The sequence below is a fragment of the Biomphalaria glabrata genome, chromosome 10 (assembly GCF_947242115.1).
Source record: "Biomphalaria glabrata chromosome 10, xgBioGlab47.1, whole genome shotgun sequence".
NCBI classification, from domain to species: Eukaryota; Metazoa; Mollusca; class Gastropoda; family Planorbidae; genus Biomphalaria; species Biomphalaria glabrata.
The window spans coordinates 812,872-840,272 of NC_074720.1; the positions used below are offsets into that span (position 1 = coordinate 812,872).

Consider the following 27,401-nt stretch of genomic DNA (forward strand, 5'->3'; position numbering starts at 1 on the left):
AGAAAAACATTGCATTCCCATCTAAAAGATTGTACGGCATAATTTAAATCACTCATATATATAAGTCAAGCCTTATTATTAATATATATTATATAGGTTAGGTTTGTGTAGTGTTTAGAGATTTGCGAGTCCAGTGTATAGATCTATAGTGTGTGACTTACGCAAAAAGTCTTATGCCTTTATAGAATGAAAACTTAAAAAAAAAAATCAAGACATTAAAAGAAATTTCAAGTAAAAAGATTTGGGGTGTAAAAAATGTATTAAATATGCATAAGGCTTAGTAGTTACTTTAATTTTTTTATAAATATTTATATCCAAGTCTTTTTTATAATTGGCAGCACATTTTTATTATCAAAATTGTTATTCAATGAGCCCATAATCCTAATTATGCCTAGACCCAAGTAGAATTTGAATTAAATATTTTGATATTAGTAAAATATAGGAACATGGAAGTTTTCGGTCGATCACTAAAAAAAAAATAAACTATAAACAGGGACACCTCCCATTTCATTTTTTAAAATGATTGATCCCTTGAAAGAAAATAATTTAATGTAAAAAAAAACCAACAAAAAAAAAACCCAAGTTCCCTTTTTTTTTCAGACCTTGCAATCTATGGGGCAGATGATGTAAAAGTCATCTGTTTCTATCGCCACGGTTGACGAGAGTGTCGTGTGGCCAGCACAAAGCATCTTTTGTAATATCTAATATACGTCTCTTAAAAATGTTAAAGTAAAAAGGTGTTCTTTTAAGATCTAGAGTTTAAGCATCCGAAGTTTAAGCTGATCGTTAAATCGTTTTCGCGGAGCACTTGTTACTCCGACTTCCTTAAAAAAAAAAGATTGCCTTTGGCATACGTAGATTGATTTCGGAAACATTAAACTCAAGGAAAATATATTCTACACAGTATATCATCAGTGTGTTGAAACAATAATTCTATACGCGTATAGATGGTTAGCCTATACAAAAATTGTTTTGTGCTAATATGTTTATATTAGTCATTGTTTGTTGTGAATGTTTATGTGAGAAAGTACTCGAAAGGATATGTAATAAAATGAGAGTCTTCAATGTCTACTAATATCAACACAAAGTCTCTATTTATTTATTGTTATTATTAATATCTACAGTCTTTTATTTATTTATCTGTGACAACAGAACATGGTTTCAGAAGTGGTAGGCCTATAAGATTTGGAGTCAGATCGGTTTAAAGTGCCGGTAACAGAAAGCGATTTCTAAAAGTACATTTTATTTGTATCAGGTGGTGTCGTTAGTTCATTTCGTATTAGATCTAGACATAGAATCTATACGATAATAGAATTATTATTATGCAAAAAAATGGAGATAAAGTTTTGAACTGTTTATGGTTGCTACGGAAATGAATACGAAGCCCGAGCCAGTTATGAAAGCTTTATTGTTACATTTGATCGGTGAACCAGCTCGAGACATCTACAATACTTTTCAAGTATGTGAAGATGAGACTGTAGACAAAGTAATTGAAAGGTGCGAAAATCATTTTTTGCCTAATTCCAACACTTTGTATGACAGATTTAAATTCTTCACAAGAAATCAGAAAGACGGAGAAACGTTTGAACAGTATTATAGTGAGTTGAAAATTTGGCAAAAGAATGCAAGTTCGACAGCCTTCGAAATTAACTTATCAGAGATCGATTAGTATGTGGCATACAGTCGGATCGAGTGAGAGAGAGTCTTCTCAGAGATGTAGACTTAACTTTAGAGAAAGAAGCTGACGAGCATACCCAGAACCGCAAGGACTACATGTAGATACTGCTTAAAAATCAAAGAAGACAGAAGATAGAAAGCCAGTCAAAAGCTCGCATGAATAAATGGCAAAGAATCATGTAACAAGTATCATTGGGGATTGCAGGTCTTGTGGTAGATCTCACGGAAAATACAATTGCCTAGCATTTGGACAGGCATGCCGAAAATGTAAAAAGAGAAATCATTTCACTGCAAAATGTCGTTCGAAACACTTCAAGGCTGTTGACTAACTAGAAGATGAAAGTCAAACAAGCCAAGTAAATGAGTTATGGTTTGAGGCAATTGGTAATGACAACAATGTCAAAGTATGGATGATTGATGTCAATATTATGGAAAAAAATAGTCAAAATGAAGACTGACACAGGAGCACAAGCTAATGTGATATCAGAGTCAACGTGGAACACTTTAGAAACTAATAGTCAGTTAAAGCACTCAAATACTACCCTACGAGCATTAGGGGATGAAGCATTACAAGTGATGAGAGTTGCATCGGTCACATTTAAAGTCGACGATGTGTAAGTCAAAGATGATCTGTATGTGATCAAGAAAGAAATAAACGCAGTTTTAGGTATGAAGACATCTATTGCTTTGAAACTAATTTAAGCTAAAGAAAACTTCGAAGTACATGATGTCAAGCAACAGAATGAAGTTCCACGAGAGTTGATGCAGAGAAATCAACTAACAACAACTTCTACGTCAGGTTCTCAATTGCATGCAGACAATAGGTTATTCCGTGGTCAAGAGCAATTGAGGCCAGATGATGACATGATTAAGAAAAAATATAGCGCAGCGGAAAAGTTTCCCGGAAGTGATCAGAAGATTAAAAAAATCGTTGCAAAACTGAATCTGGTGTTAAACTGACGTTAATGAGCAATTATATCAGAAAAGGATGGCAAAAGTTTAAAAATTAAATAGGAAGCAATCATCCGCACAAAGGCAAACTGGAACCAGCTAAAACAGAAAATTCAGGACACAACGACCGTGGCAGTGGGGTATTGCAGCAGATCCAACAAAGACTGGTTCAACGAGAACAACGCAGCAATCCAAGAGTAGGCCCTAATTAATAAAAAAAAAAAACTTACCCATTACTTTTCTGTGCTCCCGAACCCCAACAACACTGAAAGAAACATTTTGCAGGCCAAAATTTCGCAAATTTAAAAACAACTGGCGGCTGGAGCGTTTGGAAAGCTAAAAACAAAAGCAAGAATGCCGGGACGCAGGTGATACGCGCTCACTCTTTGAATCAATTAAATTGGCTCTGCTTACGGCCCAACATACCAGACTATGCATGGGTCTCTCCAAGAACTGTCGACGGCCTCGCCTATAAGTTAATATAGTTATAATTTATGTTCAAACACACGCTAACAGCCAAAAAAAAAACAAAAAAAAACATAAAACAAAATTGGCAGAAAAAAAAAGTTGGCAGACTCACTGAAAAATCAACATGGCAGCGCATTGATTCTCCAAGAGGGTCCTATAGAATAGATGCTACAAGGCAAGGTACATTTATTGAAGTTATTTTTTTTTTTTAATTTTCGTCTCTCCTAAATAGCCTAACTTTAAGACGCTGATCTACATTTATTTAATGTATTTAAAATTATTTTAGTAATAGATGATTAGATCTAGATGTAGACTAGTCACTAACTAGTTCACTCACTGACGACTCACTCACTCCAAAAACTAAAACTTGAAATTGATCCTATCGACGATCGAGCCTATACTTAATTATACTATGAGAGTATAAGCCCATACCAACAAATGTGTAAAAGATTAAAAGAGGCCTTAGAGGGTGAAAAATTCTTTCCAACAACACCAAATTTTTTTTTATGTGTATAGGCTAGTTCAGAAACTATTTTGAATACATACACAAAATTAGGCCTATATATCAAATTGAACAGTTTCAAAGGGGGAATTTTAATTTATACGTGGAAAATCAAAACAAAATTAACATTTTAAAATACCATTAGTAAATTATGAAAAACACTGTAAAAATAAAAATTTTCTCCGTTGTCAGGTTTTCAACACAATAAGGTTTTGATTTTTGAAGTGATCTAGATCTATCTAGTTATAGAACTATAGTGTATATAGAAAAAGAACCTTCAGATTTAAGATTTAGATTTATTTAAGTATTTTTCTTTTAAAAAATATCTTTTAGATACTTAGATTTACAGATTTTAGCTACTTATGCCTCAACATTGACTGTCTAATAGAACTGCCAAGCTTAAAGATCTTTATTATGTTAATAATCAATGAATTTGGTATAAAGAAGTGATTCATTCAATTTTACATGTTTAAGTGCACACTAATTTCATTTTAAAGTAATGTAAAATAACGGGTGGCATTGATATAAGGTTTTAGAGGTTCCGCGAGGCCTGAAACGGTGTTTCATAAACTACTGGAAAAATGGACCTCATTCTTCAATCGTAAACAAACGTTAGCCACATGGTTCTCTATCTCTTCTATACAAATTACGTAATACACACAAGCTGTCATGTGACAGTTTTTTTTTCATTTTCAATATTATCAGGTGGCTAAATGTTATTTGTTTATGATGGGTGAATGAGGTCCATTAGGTAGTAGGCTACAATGTGAATTAGTCTTGCTAAAAAATAAACAAAGTGTTCAGCTAAATACTCAGAGAGTGCGGAGTGTTTTGCTAGGGATAAAGTTTGGGAAACACTGCTATAGACAAAGCCAACCTTAACTCCAACGTTAGAAAAATTTGGCAAATACTGAAAAGGTAAAATGAGGGAGATTATCTAGTGCAGGTCCCTAAGAAATTAAATGGCAATATTTGGTAACACTGTATTAAATGAAAAAAAAAATATATATTTAAAAAACTCCAGATAAAACAAATTACATATAAATATATTAGTGGTCTGTATATTGCTTTAGTATGAATTATATAGAAATTATATAGAAACTTGATACCAAGTATCTAGTCTCCTTTACTAATACCACTATTTTTGCTACTTTTTTTTTCATTACATTAAGATGCTGATTTTCATGATTACCCCACCATGTACTGTAATATATCATTACTCTTAAACATTGCCCACAGGAAAAAGTCACAGTAAGGTTGGAGAACCTGGTAAGGCAAATCAGACCAAGATCGTTTCAGCCAACCCATCGCCAGTTGCCAGTCTAAGGGTAAATATACATGATTTTCCCACTGTTGTTGACTAAACTAATAAAACTTGTAATAACTTGAGTAATTTCTTTTGTGAACAAAACTAAATATAACTTTTATTATAATATAGACAGAATCAACTTATGAGGAAATAAAATAAGCAATAATATCAAATAGTATTTGTAACAAAATCTTACTCACTTTAATAACACAACTTTTCAGTCTCACGTTCTGGACTAGTTTGCCCTAACTAAGACCAATGATGACACCTATCTTGCATCATTCCCAACCAATTGCTAACCATCACCATAGAAAACACACTCACTCCATAACACCTACAATGACAAATTAAATTAAAATTTAGGGTTGCATCTTAATGAGTCTTGTATCAAATGACCACTAATTCAGTCAATTACAATGCTTTTGAAATTAATAAAAGCGTGATGCTTTTGGCACATTTGTTTTTTAATAACCCTGTATACTTTATAGTTTTATGTTTGCAACCTTTACATTTAAAGTATCTAAAGCAGCGTTTCTCAAACTTGGGGGAGGGGGGGTTGCAAGGCCCTCAATGTTAATGTTGTTTTTTCAGAGGGAAAATAAAAGTTTTATTTTATTCTAAATCTAGTTACTTTTATCAATCCATGTTTAAAAACTAACCAAGTAAAATAAAATTTATTAGAAATATGAGTAACAAAGTCACAGTCAATGTCCTTCAAGGAACATAAAATTTTCTTCCTTGAGATTTAAACAGATTTAAATATATATCTATATATATGAAAGCATCTTTCAGTGATGGTAATTTTCAGGGTTCTGAAAATTTCAAATGATCCATTTTTTTTCTCTAGAATCTAGATTAGAAACATTAGTGACACTAAAACTAAAAGCTAAGTCTAGGATGTAGATCAAGATGAACATCTAAGTTATGCTAAGAGATCTTGAGTAGAAAGAGATTGATAGATTAGATCTAGAATCTTGATCTAGTTAAAAGGTTTTATTACAACAAAGGATTATTGTAATATTTAATAATATGTAACAAATCTCCTGCAAGCAAAACAAAATGTATAGTTAACACCTAGACAGATTAGTAAAGTAAGTAATGTGAGTAAGGGCCATTTGTTTCTGTGGCCTATGGTTAACAAGGGTGTCAAGTGGTCAGCACAAAAGACCTACTGCCTTTACTTTTCCCAACTAATGTCAGGTACCCATTAGAGTAGGGTGGACTCAGAGACACAGAAGATCCCGAAATTTATTTATTTATAAATTAATTTAAATAGATTTTGGCAACTTATTATTTAGGTCTCAGCAGTTCACTAAATGTGATCTTTAAATGAAGAGTTTTTAAAATGTGAAGTCAGGTAAAGTCAGGTACCCATTAGAATTGGGTGGACTCAAGGCTTCTTAAAAATCCCGAAATTCATAATCCCAGTCTTCACCAAGATTTAACCCAGGACCCCAAGTTTGGAAGCCAAGCGCTGAACCACTCAGAGGATGTCAGGTGGCAGCCCACATCTAAGGGTCTGACAAGGCGTGCTAGCACGACCATGTCCAGACTTAGGATTGGCCACACCAACATCACGCACTCTTTTGTGCTGAAGAGAGGAACCCCCACTTTGTGAGTACTGTGACTCTCGCCTCACCGTGGAATCCTCATTGATTCTTATATAATACAGACGTTACTTCAAAAAAGAAGATGATTACGTCCTACGCGTCATGCATTTAGTCATGCATATTAACCAATGACTTAAATTCTGCCAAGTCACTGGTTTTCCTGGCTAGCTCAGGCAACCCATTCCATGCTCTAATAGCACTAGGGAAGAAGGAGTATTTGTACAAATTTGTCCTAGCATATGGGACGAGGAATGTGCCTTTATCTTTGTGTCTTTCAGAGTATTTTATTAAATTTTGTTTTTGTATTTGTAGATTATGGTTCAGTGTTTTATGTATTATTGCTACTTTACTTTTGAGCCTTCTATCCTGAAGGCTTTCTAAATTTAGTGATTTTACTAAAGGTGTTACTCTAGTCAAATGTGAATATTCGTTTGTTATGAATCGCACTGCTCTATTTTGTGTCTGTTCTAGTTTCTTAATGTTTTCTTGAGTTGAGGGGTCCCAAACAGAGGATGCATATTCTATTATTGGCCTAACCAAGGTTAAATAACATTTTAGTTTTATGTTCTTATTTGATTTATAGAAATTTCTTTTAATAAATCCTAATGCTTTGTTTGATTTTTTTGTTGTTTCATCAATATGTGGATTCCATGACAGTTTTTCATTTATTATAACACCTAGGTATTTTGCGTTTTTAGTCTGTGTTACTGGTTTGCCATGAATAAGATAAGTGGAATTAATTTGTTTTAGTTTTTTTGTTACTCTTAACAACTGACATTTTTCTGGGTGGAAAGACATGCTCCAATTTGATTCCCATTTCTGTAATTCATCTAATTCTCTTTGTAAAATATCTGTGTCTTGTGTTGTTTTTATTGTTCTACATATTATGCAATCGTCTGCAAATAATCTGACTTTTGTTCCTGAAGTAATGCAATTTGGTTAGGGTTGCCCCATATACCAGGATGTCAGGGAGAAATATTTTAGAGCCACTAACTTAAAAACACTATTTGACAATGTCAACCCTGGGAAGGTACTGGGCTTTATTTAGGAAGTGGGGATGTCTACGAAGATCTGATTTATGAATTTGTGAACATGTACTATTTACATTAGATTTTTACCAAATTATTACATTTTTACTACCTTTACTATTTTAACTGTGAATAGACCTTGATTTTAATGATTTAACTGTATACAATTTAGCCCTTGTTATGTAGAGAGAGAGTAGTCCTTAAGGGACTGCAGGCACGACATGGCCTAAATTGTGCCGATGTGCCTAAAATCAAATCAAATTAACCACTCAGACACCACGCCCCACTTTTGTTAGAATGGTAACAAATCTTTTACATTGTACTTTTAACTACTTTTGTGTTACAAAACATAAAAGGTCTGTAACAAGACTTCTTACTTAATACGAATATAATCTTCGAACGATAATGACCATTACAGATTTTCATTCACTGTAAAACTAAGAAATTACATAATAACATTGGTCAGAACTGCCTCTTTTTGATTATACTCATTGGTTTGCCACTTTTTACTTTTTATTTTTACTAGCATAAATAATGTTCTCTTCATTAAGAAACCCGGAACTATTGATCTGTTTCCTTATTTTTTACCTTCCCTTTTTTTTACTTGCTCTCTTCCTGTTAATTACAACGCTCTGCCACATGCCCACGCTGGATTTTAGAGAAACCTGCTGCCTTTCCAAACTCCAGGAAGAACCTTTTCTTGTATACAAAACACTGTTTATGAAAAAAATAATTAAAACATTAATAGGTTAATTTAAATTCTAAACATATTTTCAAAAGTTATATTTATAACCGGAAAAAAATTGTGTGATGGTAATGCTTTTTCTTTTTCATTACATTCCAAAGGCCCTCCTAGACACCATAATGAGAGCCTACATATCTAGAGCTTTGACATTAGATCTAGACTATATATTATACCAGGGGTGGGCAACCTTTTTGTATCAAGGGCCGCATTAAACAAATTTTGGGAATGGGGGGCCGCATATATAGGTTCCCGGTCATTTCATCCCTGGTCACTTCATCCCCGGTAACTTCATCCCCTGGTCACTTCATCCCTGGTCATTTCAACCCCTGATATTTTCATCATCTAATCATTTTTATCTAACAAATTGTATTTTAAAAATCATGAAATGAGCAATATTTAATGTATTCAATTTTTATTTAAATGACAAAATTGTAACATGTTAATGTTTTAAAGGAATGAAAGCAAAACTTATACAGGCGACATGATGGGTGAACTCTGCCTTTATTAGAAAAAAATAAAACCTTATTTCAAGGCTAAAATGATGCGCCCATTTTCAAGAAAGAGCGATTGAAAAATAAAATAAAGTGAAATAAAATAAAGTGAAACATGGTCGTACTTTCACCACACCTTGGCCTTTGATGATAATTTATCAGTGACACAGTCATAATTATTGTAATCAAACTTATATCTCTCAAAAGATTTCCACTACTTGCACCACACGTTGGCCTTTGATGATAAGTTATCAGCGGCATGATCCTAATTATTCTAATTGCACTACTATCTCTCAAATGATTTTTTACTACTTCCACCAAACCTTGGCCTTCGATCCGGATAATATTATGATATTACAACCCCCACATCTAATAGAAGCGCTTAATCTAAGTACACACCCCGATTTACAATATAATATTTACAATATAATATAAGATTTCTCATTAAGAAAACAAAGTGGAAGAGGAAACACTATAAACGCATCAGTAACAAGTCATAAAATGTCAAAAAGCATTCTACTTAATCATATTTATATATAAAATATTTAATTGGGGATGAAATGACCAGGGATGAAGTGACCAGGGGGATGAAATGACCTGGGGGATGAAATGACCGGTCACCCATATATATATTGAGATTTTATATTCTTCTCATTACGTTGCCATGCAGATACATCGGAATATTTGGTTTCTAAATCTTCAAATCTACTTATCGAATCTGCATTTGGTTTAGACCACTAGCTATGATAAGTTGATCATTTAGTTTTATAGGTTAAATATGTTAATATTTTATGCACTCTAGTGTAAACTTTCCTGTTATAGAGTTTATGGTTGGGATATTTTAAAAAAACAACTGTTTTTCTCATCAAAGATCGAGCTCCATCAATTGTTACATTTGCCATCTTGCTCCAAGCACACCCAACACAATTCTTCATAGCATTGAAGAAATACTGGCCTGAGATTATGTTTTGGATTGAGTGTATTTGAAGTATAGCCAATAAGAATAATCTTTGTTTACTTGAAACTTTTATAATGAGACAGTTTCAATAATTTATATAGATATTTAGAATTATTTTTAATATATCTGAATTTTTATATGTATATACAGTTGGCACACCTGATTTCTGTAGGTGTCCGTGGACCACATAAAACATTCAGGTGGGCCTCATGTGGCCCGCGGGCCATAATTTGCCCATCCCTGTATTATACATATAATCTAGTTGAGTGATTCCCAAAGTGGTCTACATCTCCAGGGGTCTACAAAGACTTCCAAGGGGTCTACAAAAGTGAATAAATAAATTGGGGGTCTATGAGATGTTAATGAATTTCATTGTGACTTTAATTTTCACTCCCATTAATGTAATTATTTCCTACACTAATATATATATAATTTGTACCTTTAATCCTTTAGATATTTATACTGCTATTCAAGCAAAAAATTGTTGCATTTAATTTCAATACTTATTTTTATATCTTAATTTTGTCTAGAAAAAAGTTATGTAGAAATGTAGATTATACATCGTTGATTATTTAAAATTGGGATTCATTCCTTCCTTGTCAAACAAGCGGTTGCCTAAGTGCCTTTTTATGATGATATGAAACTAATAATGCTAGAGACGATGCCACCCTGCTAAAAAGATAAAGGTTTGGAAAAACTTTCAAACACTCAAAGATAAAATTCAGAATAGACCAACAAAATCTCTCTTTGACATCATAAAGAGAAGATGATGGTTTGTGAGCGTCTTACAATATCTCTTTACTTATAGCCAAATACTGAAAATACTATAGGTAAAACATTAATTTTACCAGCTGTTGAAATATTTTTAAAAACTTGTTTTACACAAACCTACATCTGATATTATGAATTTCTTTATGCAACAATACAGTTCAAGGGCATATCGGTGGTATAAGTTATAACATTAAAAGCTTCTTATGTAATTCTTTGCAAACAACACATACAGTTTGGGCAGTGGTCTAGTAGGCTCTGACAGGGTGTAGCGCTATTTTCTGCAAACTGCCTTAGGGTTGCTGGCTCCTTATTTTTCCTCATGGTTGACTCACAAAACTTTTCCCAAGTTTGGATAAAACTGCAAGACAGCAGAGTTTTGAATTCAGTTTTCCTTCTGCTAGGTGGGTAGAAAGCCAAGGCTAATGAGTTCTGCCTGTCCAAAGCTTACTGGTTATGACGCCAGTTACCCGCCTTCGCCTCTTCTCCTGTTAGTGAAAACAGGTCTGAGGAACCAATATTTGAGCCACACATGAAAGATCAAGAAATAAACGATAAACTGTTCTTTGTGAAAACATTTACAATAATATCTAAAGCAAATTAATTAAATTACTTTTTCCCTCTTAGACTCACTACAGTTAAAAATTAGTTTTAAAAAATGTTGATGAAAAATGCAATACAAGTTAAGCAGGGGGTCTAAAGAAAATCAAAAAACCATGGCAAGGGATCTATGAGACAAAAAAGTTTGGGAACCACTGATCTAGTTTAATCTAGTAGGTCCCCTAAAGTTACTTTAGATGACTTATTAGATCTTGTAACATTCTAGTGTCTAAGAGTCTGTCATCTATATCTAGATATAGTATTATAAAACTAGATTCAAGAAAAATCTAAAGTAGATCTTCAATCTACTGTATCTTACATTCTTTCTATACCATCTTAGGACTGAATGATGGCTAGATCAAGATAGGCTTAATAGATCTAGATTTACAAATGTGAAAAAAAAATTTAAATAGGAGTAGCCTACTATTGAACTTTTTGTTTTAAATTGTTACCCCTAATTCAGACAAAAAAAAAAAAAAAAAGAAAGAAATGACAACACCTGGCGCTAGCCATTTTGGTGTCTCCCTCAAGCTGGATTTAAGGGAAGGCATGTGAGGCTACTGCCCTGGGTCTCCAAAAGAGGCCCCCACATTGTCCACAATTAGGAAAAAAAAAATTTTTCCTCAAGATAGAGAAGTAGTTAAGACAGGCTAATGGAAGTAAGCTTCCATGATACTAGAGTTCCAAGAGTCTTCAAGTAAACTCTTAGGACAAATACAAGGGAGGAAAAACTTGCTTTGGATCCAGCATCAACGAAAGAGGACAACTTTTCAATTATTTGCTTTGTCTATCAAAATGTTTTTGTTCATATTTTAATTGACTGTACTTTAAATGTTACAGTAGGTAACACTGCCATAGTTAAGAAGTTTCTGCTTGTACCATGCTTGTTATAATATAAATTCTGCTCAGGATCTAGGGCAGTTTGTCAATTCATTTTTTTTTATATGCATATTAAATATTTTATTTAAAAAAGAAGAAGAATGAGATTAAATTAAGTTCTAGATTTTTTAAGCTTTCAAAAAATTGTAAAATTTCTGCCCCAAGGACTCCACTTACTTAAATTTGGCCCTGCATGCCCTTCCTTGCTTCTTATCTTGTTAGCAGTTATGGTTTATCTCAAAGAACATGAGGAATTTCTGAACTGTGTGCAGTTTTAGCTGTTTTGCCTCATCCAGTCTATTCATGATAGACTAATTCAGTTTTAGAAATATGTCAGCATTTGTACAAGAATCAATATGCAGTAGTTTGACACTAAAATAACAACCAAAAGAAGAAAATAAGACACTCATTAGCAACCTGTGTGCCTTAAATATGGTGAGGCAAGGTACGTGGTGAGGATTAAGAGAGTCTAGCTAACTCTGCCCCATCCATTCCACTGTTTCCTAGTGGGAATCTTAGTTGTAGAAATGGTCCTCACATGGAAATTTCCAGTACATTATATGAATTATGTCCTTCCCTTAAGAGGAGGAACTTGCATTATCAGTTGTAGGATTTGTTCTGATGAATAACGAATGTGAATAAATAATCACTTTGTGGTTGGGGGACTCCTGATAGGGAGGAATGTGAAGAGTAGTTTTCAAGAGTGTGTGTGTCTATGGTAACTGTGAGAAGAAGTTAGCAAATGTTTGGTTGTGGGACTGTCGATCCTAAGCTGTTTTTGGTAAGCCTGACCACTCCAGAATGCCATAGTGTAAAGACATGTATTTATTGTTAGATTTGTTTAAAATATAAGTTTATTTTATGTCCTCTCAAGTTAAATTTTTCTATACTGTAATAAAAGTTCTATTTAGTATTGTTCATAAAGAAGTTATTCAAGTTATTTCAAATATCATACGCCTACAGCAGTTTAGTTGTCTACCAGCAGTTTAGTGCTACAGTTCAACAACCATCAACAACAAGAGCCATATTCTCATCCTGGCCTAGGTGTAAAAGCATTTCCCAGGTCAAAGTTTCATAAAATAGAAGGCTCCGAGGTATTACCAACAAAGAAAAAAGGATTACAACTGCAATTGGGCCCCACAATGACTCTCTGACCACTATAAAAAAAAAACAAAGTAAAAAAATCTTTTTGGCCATATCACAAGGTCCTCAGGGCTCATAAAGACCTTCATTTAGGGAATAGTAACAGGAAAAAAGAGAAGCAGACAGAGAAAGTGATTGGAAGACAACATAACAGAATGGACAAAAGGCAAAAGATAGAGAAGATTGGAGAAAGACAACTGATCATGAACTTCAATAAACAGTATTAAATTGGAAAATATATAAGGAATAAAAAATTATTTCAATTTGTTTTTGTTTTGACTTACATTTTCTACTTGTTTCTTTTTTTTTAATAAATGAACATGTTTTGATGTAATTATGAATATTTTCTTAGTTTCATTTATTTTTAGAAAGCTTATATCAATGTTATTTCTGCCTCACCCTATTTCATATCAAGCTGAAATTTTGTTCACTTACTTTTCTAAACAGAAGAAAACACAAATGGATGAGAAAAATTTTGCAAAGACAGTAGACTTTTTGATGACGTTCAGAAAGGTTGGTCTACAATTTAAATGGCTAGCAACCTTCTTCATTTTTCACATATTTCTGAGTTTATTAAACCGTTGGGGGGGATCACCCAAGATCTTTGTATTGACTTTCTTCATTCCTATCTGATGTGTCTTTTGCCTTGGATCAAATTTCTTTCAATGACTGTGCTGTCCATTCTTTTATGTTGTCTTCCCATCACGTTCACTGCCTCTTCTTCTTTATCCTGGTACTGTTTTCAACTGGAAGGTTTTGCAAGCCCTGAGGATCTTGTGATATGGCCATAGAGTTTAAGTTTGTGTTTTTTGAAAGTAGCTAGCAGGTTATTGTGTGATCCTATTGCTGTATTAATCCTGTTTCTAATCTCTTCATTTGTAATGCTGTTTTTGTAAGTGATACCTATATCTGTAGCATCTCAATTCGATTGCTAGGGTCGTTCTCTCAAGACCTGCAATCAGAATCAAGATTCACAAGAATATAAGAATGCGGATGTGACCAGGGAGTGAAGCAGTTTGATTTTAGTGTGGAGGGCTATGATTTTGTCTTTCCAAATTGTTTTTGAGTTTTGCAAGTTCTGTGGACTGTGCGTTTCTGGCCAGTAGTTCAGGTTTGGTTCCTTCATCTTAGACAATAGCACCAAGGTACTTAAAACTACTGACACTTCTCAGCTTTTCACCTCTAAAAATGATGTCCTTTTGGCTACTTTTTTTTTTTTTTTAGCACTGATTTGCATGCCATATGTCAGGACTGAATTCTGATGTCTGGGTCTCCTGTTAACTTTAGAGAGAGAAGGGAGGCTGCGAAAGGGTCATCCACTTATCCCTTCAAAACTCACAGAACCTTTGAAGCCTTCAAACACATCTTCCAGTATCCTTTCAAGGAAGATATTGAAAAGAGTTGGTGAAAGTAGGAAGCTTTGTCTCACTCCAACTGTGGTTTCAAACCAGTCTCCAATGTTGTTGAAAAACGTGAACTTAAATGGCCTGCTTATGAGAGGTTCTGGATAAATTTTTTTATGTTGTGCGGAAAAAACATAATTTAAAAAGATTTGCAACAAAGTTCTGGCTATCAGAGAAGTCCTGGATCCAACCATTCATTATCATTCTTTCAAAGAAAGGCTATTTACAACTTTGTCAAAACCATCACACTGTCCGCTTCATAAGCAACCTTCTATCACTAGATTATACTTAGATGTCAGAATTGTTTTGTGTGATTGTGTGACTTTTCATAAAAAAAACTCTTGCATTGTTCCTTGGCTTGATTTCACATGATAATTATTAATGAAATAGTAAAGAACTTAGACAATCTATTTAAAATTTTGTGAATTTAGTCTAAATGCTAATTTTTCTTAGATTGCTTTTAAAATAACTAAGCAAATCAAATTGACCCATAGGTCAACTAAGACTATTTGTGGTGAAAGACCATTTTTCATGTTTTACTTCCTCAGACGAATGATGAGCTGACGCAAAAAGCCATCGTCCATTTGGTTAAAAAATTGGTGGACAATAGTCAGCAGATAACAGAACTGATAAAGGCCTTAGAAAGCCAGGGGAGAGAGAAAACAGGATGTATTCTAATCCCACGGACTACTGGGGGGAAATTAAAGGTATAGTATGCTACAATGCATGTTGTTTATAATTGAAATTTTTTAGTTTGAATTAAACTTCAAGTAGCTGGCAGTTCACAATGGAGAAGAATGGTGTTGTTTTTTAAATTTGACTTAAAAAAAACAACAACACTTTTCTGAGTTTTATTGACTTTGTTATGAACTCAATATATATTAAATTATCAAAAACCAAAGAAGCAAAAGCTGATTTTAAAAATGCCCATGTTGTTTACTTTTTTCTTCATTGTGTTAAAAAAAAAATAGAAATGACCTTTAAGACCAAATTTGTTCACAGCAAAATGATATGCTAATATTTTGAACATCTACGTCAATGTAGTCAATTAAGAAAGTGCTAAAAGATTATTTGCATACATTTAATATTTTGCAGATAGCTGGCTGTCAACACTACCCACATGTTGTGTTCACAAACATATGGCGATTCCCAGGAGTAAGGACACGCGATTTAAAGCCCCTTGAGGATTGCTCTTTTTCATATTACTACAAGAAAGAAAGGGTTTGTGTCAACCCTTTCCATTACCAAAAAGTGGGTATGTTATTTCATCTGTAATTTTATTTCTTTATGTAATTTTTCCTTCGGTTTGTTTGACATTTAAATATTTTTTTATCTATTTATTATTCGATGCCTAAGGCATTCAGACACCAGGTGCAAGCTATTTGGAACTTGAAGGAGAAGCAAGTGGTGGTCCAAGGTCACTCCCCCACTACCCACAAAGTTATTCATGTTTCTCGCTAGCAAGTGAGTTACTAACAAGTAATTTTAATTTAAAATTTCTTTCATTCACTTGCCACATAGAGACTAAAGTAGATCAGCTTTTAATCATTATCAATCAATTTACAGCTAATAGCTTTATTACAACCCCAAGCCTTTATAAACATATACATGTTTATAGCATAAAGCTTACTCAAATCATACAAAATGTTGTTATTCCTTAATTGAAAAAAAAGTCTGTACTAGTAAACATTTTAAGTTTAATTAGTTCCTTTATTTTCTTTACTTCTATTTAAAAGTAAAATGCTACATCTTCTTATGGCTAAATTATCAATTAATCAACAGGCAACTTGGAAGAGATAGCATCAACCCCATCTTCAGGCATTATGGAAGAGATGGCTTCCACTCCACTGATACCTCGTAAGTTTTCACTCATGTATAAATTAAAAGAATTGGGAAAATTTTTTGAACTTTTCACCTAATTTATTAGACTAGATTGATGATATGACTTCTTAGTATATTTCTTTGTTAACTTTATATATATATAAATATCATTACCATCTATTCTAACCACAGAATATTCAATATGACATATTATATATGACAAAAGGTATTCGAAACAAATTATTTTAATATAGTGCAGCTTCCTATACACCACTGTGGGACATGATATGGGTAGTGTCACTTTTTGTTTTTTCTATTTCCTATGTTATTTGTTTGTTTTACATTTTTCTAATGTTCCATCAAAAATGAAGATTATTACTGTGTAGCCCAAACATTGCATGAAATGGCAACAGGAGTGGTTCAGACCTGGGCCCATTGCGCGTACAGTCTAGAGTGCATACATGAGTGCCTGCAGGGGGGTGGCACTTATATCAACTCTTCTTATAACCTTGTTATGCTCATTCATGTTTTTACAAAGTCTATATCAACTCACTCTGTCTGTCTGTCTGTCTGAGTGGAATCTTGTACTTGCTTTTCTCTCACATCTATTTCTCTGATCAAGTTGAAATTGTGCGCAATCATTTATTGTTGATGACAACACAGGAATAAATTGTAAAAAATTAACCAAGTATTCAATTGATTTCTCATTAGATTAGTGGGAGATAAGGGGAGATAAACCTTGTGTAGAAAATTAGTAATTTGCTAAAATTTTTAAACTAACATTGGACTAATTCGCTAGCAAGTCAGCCTGTCATTCAGATTCAAGAAACTTTTTTAAAAAGTACTGTTGTTGTTTTTTTTTCAACATGGAAACCTTCTCCAAGTTACCTACTTCCCCCCCCCCCCCCCAACTGCTCCATAAAAATAAATGGACACTAGTACATTGAACATGCTTTAAGATAGAAATTTTTTTGAAACAAACAAAAAAATTAATAAAAATATTTCCAATCACATAGATTTATTATTGTTTGTCTAGATCAGTGATAGGCAATCTTTTTTTTGGAACAGTCCAAAAACAGGTCATAATATTTTTTTTTAAATAGGAGATTTTCAGGATCAACTAAACAATCTCATGGACATTAAATTTAACCTCAATGTTGCCAATTAAAACAAATAGAGATAAAATTCCAAGAGTAATTTTGTTATTAAATGTATTGGTTTTATATTTAGTCATTTACAGTATGAACTTTTTTTTTCATGTTTACATGTTTGGATGTTCCTTCAGAGTTGAAGATAATTTACTTCCTAGTCCAAACCTCCTGCAGGATGGTAGCGGATGGGAGGGGGCAGAGTTTGAATCTGATTAGTCCAAACGACAGTCCAGTGCACATACTTCTCAACCAGGCAGCCATCTATATTACAAACATGTGGCCGGTCAGATTAACCAATGCCATGGGCTGTAGTTTGCCCATCACTGTTCTTTTTTTTTTACCTTTACCTATCCCTTAGTCTATAGACCACTGGGGCACCAAGCAAGACTCATCGACCATCTTTCTCCATTCCTCCCTGTCCATTGCCCTGTTTAAAACCACTTTCAATGGCAGGCCCATCCATTCTTTTATTTTGTCCTCCCATCGCTTTCTCTGTCTGCCTCTTCTTCTTTTTCCTGGTACTGTTCCCTGAAAGAGGGTCTTTGTGAGCCCCGAAGATCTTGTAATAGATTTTGAGCTTGCGTTTTTTTCACTATGGTTAGCAGGTCATCATGGGGTCTGATTGCTGCAGTAACCCTATCTCTAATCTCTTGGTATGTGATGCGGTTTTTTAATGTGATACCAAGGATCCTTCTGTAGCATCTCAGTTCCATTGCTAGGATCCTCTTCTCTAGCTCTGCAGTCAGCGTCCAAGACTCACAAGTAAAATTGGCCCAAATAACACAGTCCACATCACTATTCTAGATCAACTAAAAATTAATTGCATGATGATTCAAAACAATACAATTTCACTCAATACACTTTACTTGTTTAGAAATTTACTCAGATTTTTTTTTAATGATTTGCCTTATTCAAGCATGGATCACAACAAAACATATTTTTTTATTTCTGTCTAATAATTTAAAGGACCTAGGGATACCGGTACTAAGTTGAAGCAGAGTCAGGAGGTAATTTGCTTTTTTGTTTTCACCGCTGTTTTCTTTATTATTTTCACTTAGAAAATATCATTAAAAATAAAAAAGGTTAAGTTGCCCTTTCAGACCTTGTTATCCATAGGCAGAAGATATATAGGCCATCTGTTTCTTTAGCCAATAGAGTCCTATGTAATAGCTAATAAGATTACAAACCCCCTTCTGCCCAAAGTTTACAGGCTTAGGTGCCAGTTACTCACCTTGCCCCTTCTGTCAGTGATAACCATTCTGCCTAACTTAATATATGAGCCACACATGAAGGCCAAGAGATTATATTGTGATATCACTTTTACTGGCATAGAAAGTCTTACAGATCATTTCTCTTTACGGCACAGTGAAACTGCACAAGGTCTAGGAGTAAGTCCTAAAAGTCTTTTACAATTCCTTGCTAGAAAACTGTTCATATAATAAAAAAAAAGAATGACAGTAAACTCTGTTACAATTGTTGAAGACTGAAATGATTTCATATTCCAGACTTCCAATATTAATTAATTATGTTCATATATGATTTATAGTTTGTTACAGAATTGTTTCATAAGTGAAATATTTCAATTAAATTAAATATTAATTTTCCCCTATAAAATTGTCTTCTTTAATAATTTTCAGGGAATTTGATCTATTTACAGTAAAAACTAATAATAGATTGTTTTTAAAAAAAGTTAAATGTCTTTGCGCTATATATTTAATTTTCGTTATTTGTAATTTTTTCCCAACATATTTTTTTCTTTTTCCCACATAGTGTTGTGATAGATTTGGCATTTTTTATTTTTAGAAGTGCTACTTACTAGCGGTTGTGAATACTAGAAATTAGGGATGGATCATGGAATGATTATATTTAACGTAATGCTTCTGACTTTGTTCATCTTCAGAATCCGTTAGATCACTCCTTATCAGCTAGGGAAGGCCAGTTCCAAGAAGATGCCTTCTTGGAAAAACAGGACGAACTCTTTCAAGTACAGAGTGAGCTTAAAACTGTGAGAATCTTCAAAAAAAGCTTTCTATTTACTGAGTAGAATAAAATGTATCATTTATCAGAAATTTAGTTGCATAGCTATATTGCCAAGAGATGTTCAAAATGTCATAGATTTGTATATTTGTACACGTCCCTTGTCACTTCATTCTGTACATACATATAGCTGCACTACTTCAACTACTTTAACTTCTTCAAGTGGGCCACTTTAAGAAAAGAACTGAATTCTCAAAAACCCTTACTCTGTAAAACCATATCAGTTCTGCTCTTTGGCAGAAGGCCTTTGAAAGATACAGTTGTGAGAGTTTTCACAAAGGCTGTGGGACAAGCCATTATTGAAGACAGGCTTAGAAGACAGAAAGAAGTCTTAAATATACTGACAGCAGACATCAGCTTTGTCTGCATAAGATGTGGGAAAATATGCAGGTCACATCTGGGTCTACGTAATCATGTGAAACACTGCAATCATCCTTAATCTTTGGAATCGATAACATTGCCATTACCTCTCTCTATATATATATATATTACACTTGACTAAATAGTTGATCGCACAAGAGTTAATATACTGGTGCCAAAATACACATTTTGACCATAAGTGATACACATTTGGACTTTGTTAGGTAGGCAGGCCTGCAATAAGATATTAGTTTTGGATATATGATTTTATAGTTTACATCTTCTATTGAAGAAAACAAATAGTAAAAAAATAAGTTTAAAAACTGTTGAAAATTGGTTTTATTCTCTATAGATCAAAGAAATATTGATCCCTCAACTTGAGTCTCAACTTAGTGAACAGAGACAAGATCTGTTAAAGGCAAACAAGAAATGTCTTTACTTAGAGAAAGAACTTGAAAGAAAAGTAAGTTATTTTAGTGATAATGTTAGATTTCATTCATTGATGATCAATTGGTGATCCAGGATCAAGTTGAAATTTTGCACAATTATTTTTTGTAACCTGACAAAACAAGAATCACTAAAAAAAATTAACCAATTAGTTAATTAACTTGTGGTAATTAGTTATTTTGTTTGGTATCAAGCAAGGGAAATAAATTGAACTTGAATTGAATTAGTTCCATTTATACTTTTTGTAGAGAAAAGGGTGGTTGCTTAAAAGTTTGAAACTAATATGACACCTTCTATTTTGAACCACTTCATTGGGACAGTGGTTAGTGAAATGGATTGAGGCCTTGAGTTCAAATTCAAATCATACAACTTCTAAAAATATATATTTAAAAGCTATCATGATAACCATCACCCATATACCCCTTCTCCCCCCCCCTTCCCAACTGGTCGAGACAAATGATGGATAGTTGCTTTGAGAAAGCTAAAAGCGTGAAATAGTGCTAAACAAAAAAAACAATTGGTAAATTTGCTTCTAATTGTACGGACTTATCATTGTTAGTCTAGATAAATGACAAATTTAATTAAATGACTGACACAATTACTCTTAATACAGAGTTGCCTACATCTTGTGTATTTTGTACCCAAATGGACAAGAAATTCAAAGAATGAAATCAGTGGGCATTCAAGTCTGAGTTTGTTTGCAAAAGAAAAGCTTTAATTATGCTGACAAAAAATATCAGTCTTGATTCCATGCATCCTCCATCAACACATCTGTTTGTTTTAAAAAAACAGCTTCAAAAACAGAAAACAGAATAAATGGCTTTATCTAATTACAGCTATTCATCAGACTCAATAGCCCAGATTTTATATCATAAACAACTACAATGAGGATTATCTGCCTGAAAAAAAAATCGTTAAAATCTTTTTCTGTCGTGGCTATTATGGAATAAAATCATTGCCAAGTGACAAGAACTACATCATTCTAACATTTTCTATAAAGTATCTGACAATAATTAAAGGTGTACTGGCAAATAAACAAATTGCTGACATTTTTAAAAATAACTTTTATGAAAACAAAAAAATGTATGTGTTGTTTTTATATCAAAATTTTCATTTTTAAACTACCAATACAAATGTTTCTTTTGTTAGAAGTATCAGCCAGCCGCCAAGATTCTCTCTGGTAGAGATCAGTGTACTCAGACAGTGACATCGAGAATACCTCAATGCAAACCAGACTACAAAGTAAGCATTTGTGATTTAATGTAGTCTTTAACTATTAGTTTAAAGTTAAGCAAAGCTATAAAGTAATTGATGGTATAAGAGTGTAAAATGTTACTTAACATGAGTACTCAATTTTTTTTTTAAGGCCCCGGTCATTATTGACGTAACAAATTCAAAGCTGCCCAGAAGAGTCATCAATGAAGCTAAAATGATAGACAACTCTCCTTCCTAGTCTGGTTTCTGCACAGTATTCTACGGCTGTCACTTTCTCTTCCTCCGTTTGGCCATTCTGCTCTTGAGACGATATCATGGTCACTTTGGAGATAAGGGCTGCCAGCAAGTTAACACAGTCAAAGACAATGCTCCATTCCCCAGCTTCTCCATCACCACTGTTTCTGCAGCTGGAATACCACCAGGTCCATATGCTTTATTTGGTTTAATGTTTGCAAAATAGTTTTTGGATCCCCTGTACTTCTATATCTCCTATGTTGTCTACTTGGTTCAAATTCAGTACTATGCCTTTGTCTCCTGGGGCTGAGAATGCTGATGAAAAGTATTTATTTCGGATGTTAGCTTTATTTTCATAATCATTATGTGTTATCTTTTCCTTTTAACTATGCTATGCCTGTTGTTTCCATTTTATTAGACTATCTAGTTGTGCATGTTAACCAAGGTCTTAAATTCTGCCAAGTCACAGGTTTTCCTGGTTTGCTCAGGCAACCAGTTTCATGCTGTCACCCCTTAACTTTATGATAGACAAGCCTTTAAAGTCTAAACTTCTTTAATATTTTTTAATTGCTTTAATGTAGTACATTTTTCATGCTTGTATTTATTACTAGTATATGTTAGTTAGTCTGAGAACACATATTTTCTGTGATATTTTTTAAGCAAAGAAAAGCAGATGTTTCTAAAGTTGTAAATTTAATGTGATGTTAACTTGTTATGTCAAATCTATCTATCATAATAGTCGATTCTGCCCTGAACTATTTTGTTATTATTTCATTGAAACTTAACATGGCTTAGTGTTACAAGTAAAAATATAAAATATGTTGTCAAAGAAATGTCTTTTGAGGTCTGAATTTTCTTGAGCTGCATAGAGGAGTCTCTTGCATTGCTAATCATTGCTTTGACATCAGCATTTTTTTCATTCATAATACTACCCAGGTTGTTGACAGTCTTTGTAACAGACATCCATCCAAAGTAGTAATTTTTCTGCTTTTTGTTATTGTAATCTGGTTTAGTAGCCTACTAGACCAATTATTAACTGACACTTTTTTTTATGAAAGAGAAGTTTGAGTCATCAGCAAGATTCAGATCCTCCAAGTTAAATAAATCTATTGAGAGATATTTTTTTTCGGCAGAATGCCCAAAAAGAGCTAAATTAGAAGCAATTTTAACAAATGATCACAGTGCCCATCTTACATAAGAGGGATGTATAGTGAAATTTCTTTTTTTTTTTTAAATATTCTAATTAAAAAGATATACAGGGTGTTGGTTATGTTGGGCTGTAGTGGTAGTAGGGTCACCAACTCCTGATTATTCCTCAGGGTTGACTCCTGAAGCTGTGTGGAGAGAGGGGGAACTGATGTGTGGGCGACATCATTCTGACCACAGCTAATGCCCAGGCATTCATCTCACCGAGATGATCCATAGTTGCTCCGCAACTGGAGGAGGTCATAGATAGTGGTAGTAGTGTCTGCCTAATGTGGATTAGGAAAGAAATTAAAAAAGGAAGGTGGGCACAGTGTCTACAAAGGGGGAGTTGTGTGGGATTTATTTTATTGAGATGGTAGTTTAACAGAGGTGTGTGTCCTGTCCTTAGTTTGAAGATTGTAGAATGCTCTTTGCGGGGGAGGAAATTAATACTGTCCAGTTTGTTAGGCATGTTCATTTCTTTGTACATGGCTCTGCCTGTGTTTCCTGATGCCCATTGGTTGAGCCACTCCTCTTTGTGGTTGTTGATTAACATTGACCTTAGGGTGAGGTAGTTAGCCACTCCTCTTTGTGGTTGTTGATTAACATTGACCTTAGGGTGAGGTAGTTAACAGGTCTATATGGCTGTTCCACAGATGATCCTGCCTTTGATAGCTTATCTGCCCTTTCATTTCCCATGATGCCAATGTGTCCAGGGATCCACTGTAATGTGATGTTGATGTTTAATTTTGTCATCTTATAACGGTGCTTCTGTTTACATATATAAATATATAATACTTTTTTTCCCTTACCCCCTCTTTTTTCAACAACACTATCATTGCAAACTTGTACATGTATTATAACTTGTAAATTTGTAAATTGCAAACTTGTAAATGTTAAATTTTGTTGTTGTTGCAGCAATCATATTTATTTTGGTTCACAAGATTTGAATATAATAAACTGTATATTTATATATATGCAAAGCTTTATTTGAATACATCAGTTAGTCTTTGAAATACTGTGTAGAAAAACATGTACATATTTTTTGTTGTTTTCGCCTCCAATTACATGAAACAAATTATTTTTACAAATTTGTAGGCAAAGCATTTTTTTTTTTTCAAACATTTACAGCACTCTAAATCATTTAGAACAGAAAGAATCAGTTTAAATCATGTGATTTAATTTTGAGGTTTCAAGCTGTCCTCAAGTCAAATCAACCATAAATCAAACTAACATGTAGCAATTTAAATTGTCTTATGGAAAATTGATGCAGAAGTTTCATAATTTCTGACAATAAATTATTTTGGAATAATTGTCATTTAGTTATGGAATTTAATATACCCAAGCCATGTGTATACTAATATTCAGTATTAATATGGTATAAAACATTTACAATTCTAAGCTTTCATAGGAAATTAGTTTGTGCTAATCTTTCCTTTGACGCCACATCCACACTTATATATATATTTTATATACATATATATATATATATACATAAATATATATACTTCTTGATGAATATGAGATGAGCATGATATCATTTGTTATGTAATCAAAGAGGGCTATGTTATCATATCTAAACTTTGCCGCACAAAAGGTACAGGAAGGTTGAGTGTTGCAGAGTTGACAACTTTGATTTTCTGCTCGTTATGTCATCTGCTTTCTAAGTTGTTGTATAATCTTTTTGATGCATTTGATCATTTTCTTGATCCAGACAGTTCCTCTTACATTGATCATGTGATAAGTGAGCCCCCATTTTGTTTCCCTTGTTCCATACAGTCTGATTCATTGATCATGCGGCAAATTGAGCCATATTTTGTTTCTTGTCCCATACAATCCTATACATTGATCATGTGATAAAATAAGCCCACTTTATATCTTTCTTGTTGCATAAGAGACCCATACGTTAATAAAGTGAGTCTACATTTTGTTTCTCCTATTACAGCCCCCAAACATTGATGATGTGATGAAGTGAACCCCCATTTTGTTTGCCTTTTTTCATTTCTTTGGCTCAATTGTAAGTTGTCAAGTTCTTTAAAGTAATTAACATAGTGATTCCTTTAAGCACAGATCTCTGGGTTGTTTGCTATTTTCAAATAGAGTGATCTCTCTATAATTTTTCTGGGCTTTTTTCCTGGTCAAATCAGCTTTTTAACCCTGGCCATCAACATCCTCAAATCTAAAATTTAATGTTCTGTCCTGAAATAGTTATCAAAATTTCAATACCGGACTTAATTCGATGTGCCAGTAAAGATTCTTTTAGTTCTGTATCTGTAGTGTCAAGACCTAGACATGTTTACCACAAGTTATGTCAACTAGCTTCTGTATATTTCAGTTGGTACTCTATGTGTGATGCTCACAGCCTGAGTAAAAACTGATGACTTAGGTGTTAGTTATAAGGTCAATTGTAAAAATTAAATGCTAATAAAGTGGGAAAAAATCAACAAAACCAGACAATTTAAGTCATTCTAACATACTGGTCATTGTAACATACCATGTTAATAAAATAAACAAAAACAAAAGAGTGAAATATTTGTGTTTTTTTTTTAATTTGTAAGAGTAACATTTTTTTTAATAGAATAAGTAAATTATTCATGGCCATCAGTTGGAATACATCAAATCAACTATCCACAAGGTGTTCTGCAAACTGGTGTCAGGATGTGAGGTCAACATCTTTAAATATCTAGTGTCCTAAAATAAAATTAAGAACAAGAATACACAAGAAATATAATAAGAGAAAATTAACAGTAAGAATAGACAAGTGTCTGGACTTGTGACAAAGTTTCAGACATGATTCTAATCTAACCTAAGCCATTTAAATCAAATTTAGTTTTTGAAAAATTTTGAATATAGACATTATTCGCAGAAATTTTTTAGTGACTTTCTACTAAGGAAATAGGAACAAGTTCCAAACAAATTGAAAAATCCTACAGTATGACAAAATTTGAGAAGTTGCGAACTCCTAATGAGTTCTGAAAGGAAATATCAACCAGTTAAAACGCCTTGTTGTGTACAGTCGTTGACTTTAAGCCCCAAACTGCTGGTAGACAACTAAACCGCTGAAGCTATACCTTAACTTGAAATAACTGAACACCGATCTATGTGGATCAATGTTGATAATGTTTGTGTGCTGAGATAACAGATATTCGTTCTCTGGTTCTTCATGTTAATTTAAGAGGCGTTTGCTTTTTGACGTGATTTCTAGAAATGCTGACAGAGCATCTTAATGTACACATAAAGTTGGAAAAAGCAAGAAGTTTTTTTGGAATGTTTTCAATCACACAACAGTTACCCCCCCCCTCCCCCATTCGGCTAGTGTTTCCTATGGAAATATCCGACACAGTTTGAGATCAACAGACGTAGCTCGTATAGAGGTACATATTCAAATATTTATCAGTTATTGAACTAAAGCCGCCCTCGATATTCATTTTCACTCCACCCACATTTAACTCTTTCTCTCCGTTTTTATTTGTCTTCATTTTGCTCATTACTATTTCACTTCCCTGTTACGACCAAGCTTCAATAGCTTTGTTGTTTGTTATCAGAATAAGTTGTATCTGGTACAAAATTAAAGGGAATAGCATGCTCTTTTTCTTTAACACAAAGTCAAGTTTATAAAATTAAACATTAATTTAATTTAATTAGGTCAAATCAACGATGGTATCGTCGATTAGGAGAGAAAGAGTTAATCATTGTTATTATTCATAAGAACTTTATAAAAATCATTTAATGGATGTCATAGTAACAGCTCTTATATATCGTCATGTAAATTTAAGCCTTATTTTTTCTTCACAGTTATGCTTCAATATCAGGCGAGTGAAGTCACTGGAGATCAAATGCCTGACCAGGTCAATGTAACTTTTAGCACAGAAACAAAATCTCTAACCAAACTTAATCTCCGACGCTCGCGGCATTTTAACCTAGATATTTTCTTTTGTATACTTTGGACACCGACCAGGAAGGAATTTTCCATAGACATAAAGTGAAAACCAGACCCAAAATTGTTATTATTCATAAGAACTTTATAAAAATCATTTAATGGATGTCATAGTAACAGCTCTTATATATCGTCATGTAAATTTAAGCCTTATTTTTTCTTCACAGTTATGCTTCAATATCAGGCGAGTGAAGTCACTGGAGATCAAATGCCTGACCAGGTCAATGTAACTTTTAGCACAGAAACAAAATCTCTAACCAAACTTAATCTCCGACGCTCGCGGCATTTTAACCTAGATATTTTCTTTTGTATACTTTGGACACCGACCAGGAAGGAATTTTCCATAGACATAAAGTGAAAACCAGACCCAAAAAGGTAAAAACAGTACATTTTAAAATTTTTTTTTTTAAGAAATAGTTCCAATAGTCAACATACAAATTACAATGAAGAAAAACTTATTGTGCGAAACTTACTGAAAAGAA

The 27,401-nt window shown here is 33.4% G+C and overlaps 1 protein-coding gene across 1 annotated transcript; it reads left to right on the forward strand.

The window, feature by feature from the left end:
• Nucleotides 1-3,209: 3,209 nt before the first annotated feature.
• LOC129928616 (uncharacterized) lies at nucleotides 3,210-25,449 on the forward strand. The gene is made up of 11 exons (XM_056043448.1): nucleotides 3,210-3,276; nucleotides 4,838-4,926; nucleotides 13,577-13,642; nucleotides 15,081-15,239; nucleotides 15,628-15,996; nucleotides 16,315-16,389; nucleotides 18,471-18,511; nucleotides 19,405-19,509; nucleotides 20,254-20,364; nucleotides 21,498-21,590; nucleotides 21,715-25,449. Exons 6-11 carry the CDS (start codon nucleotides 16,356-16,358, stop codon nucleotides 21,799-21,801), a joined length of 471 nt encoding a protein of 156 aa, XP_055899423.1. The 5' UTR covers nucleotides 3,210-3,276; nucleotides 4,838-4,926; nucleotides 13,577-13,642; nucleotides 15,081-15,239; nucleotides 15,628-15,996; nucleotides 16,315-16,355; the 3' UTR covers nucleotides 21,802-25,449.
• The last annotated feature ends 1,952 nt before the right edge of the window (nucleotides 25,450-27,401 follow it).

What these genes read in the sequence shown, in the direction of transcription:
- LOC129928616 (XM_056043448.1), top strand. Translation starts at nt 16,356, where the DNA reads ATGGAAGAGATGGCTTCCACTCCACTGATACCTC. An exon ending in TTCCACTCCACTGATACCTC is followed by an intron (nt 16,390 to 18,470) that starts GTAAGTTTTCAC and finishes AATAATTTAAAG; the next exon opens with GACCTAGGGATACCGGTACT. An exon ending in AGTTGAAGCAGAGTCAGGAG is followed by an intron (nt 18,512 to 19,404) that starts GTAATTTGCTTT and finishes GTTCATCTTCAG; the next exon opens with AATCCGTTAGATCACTCCTT.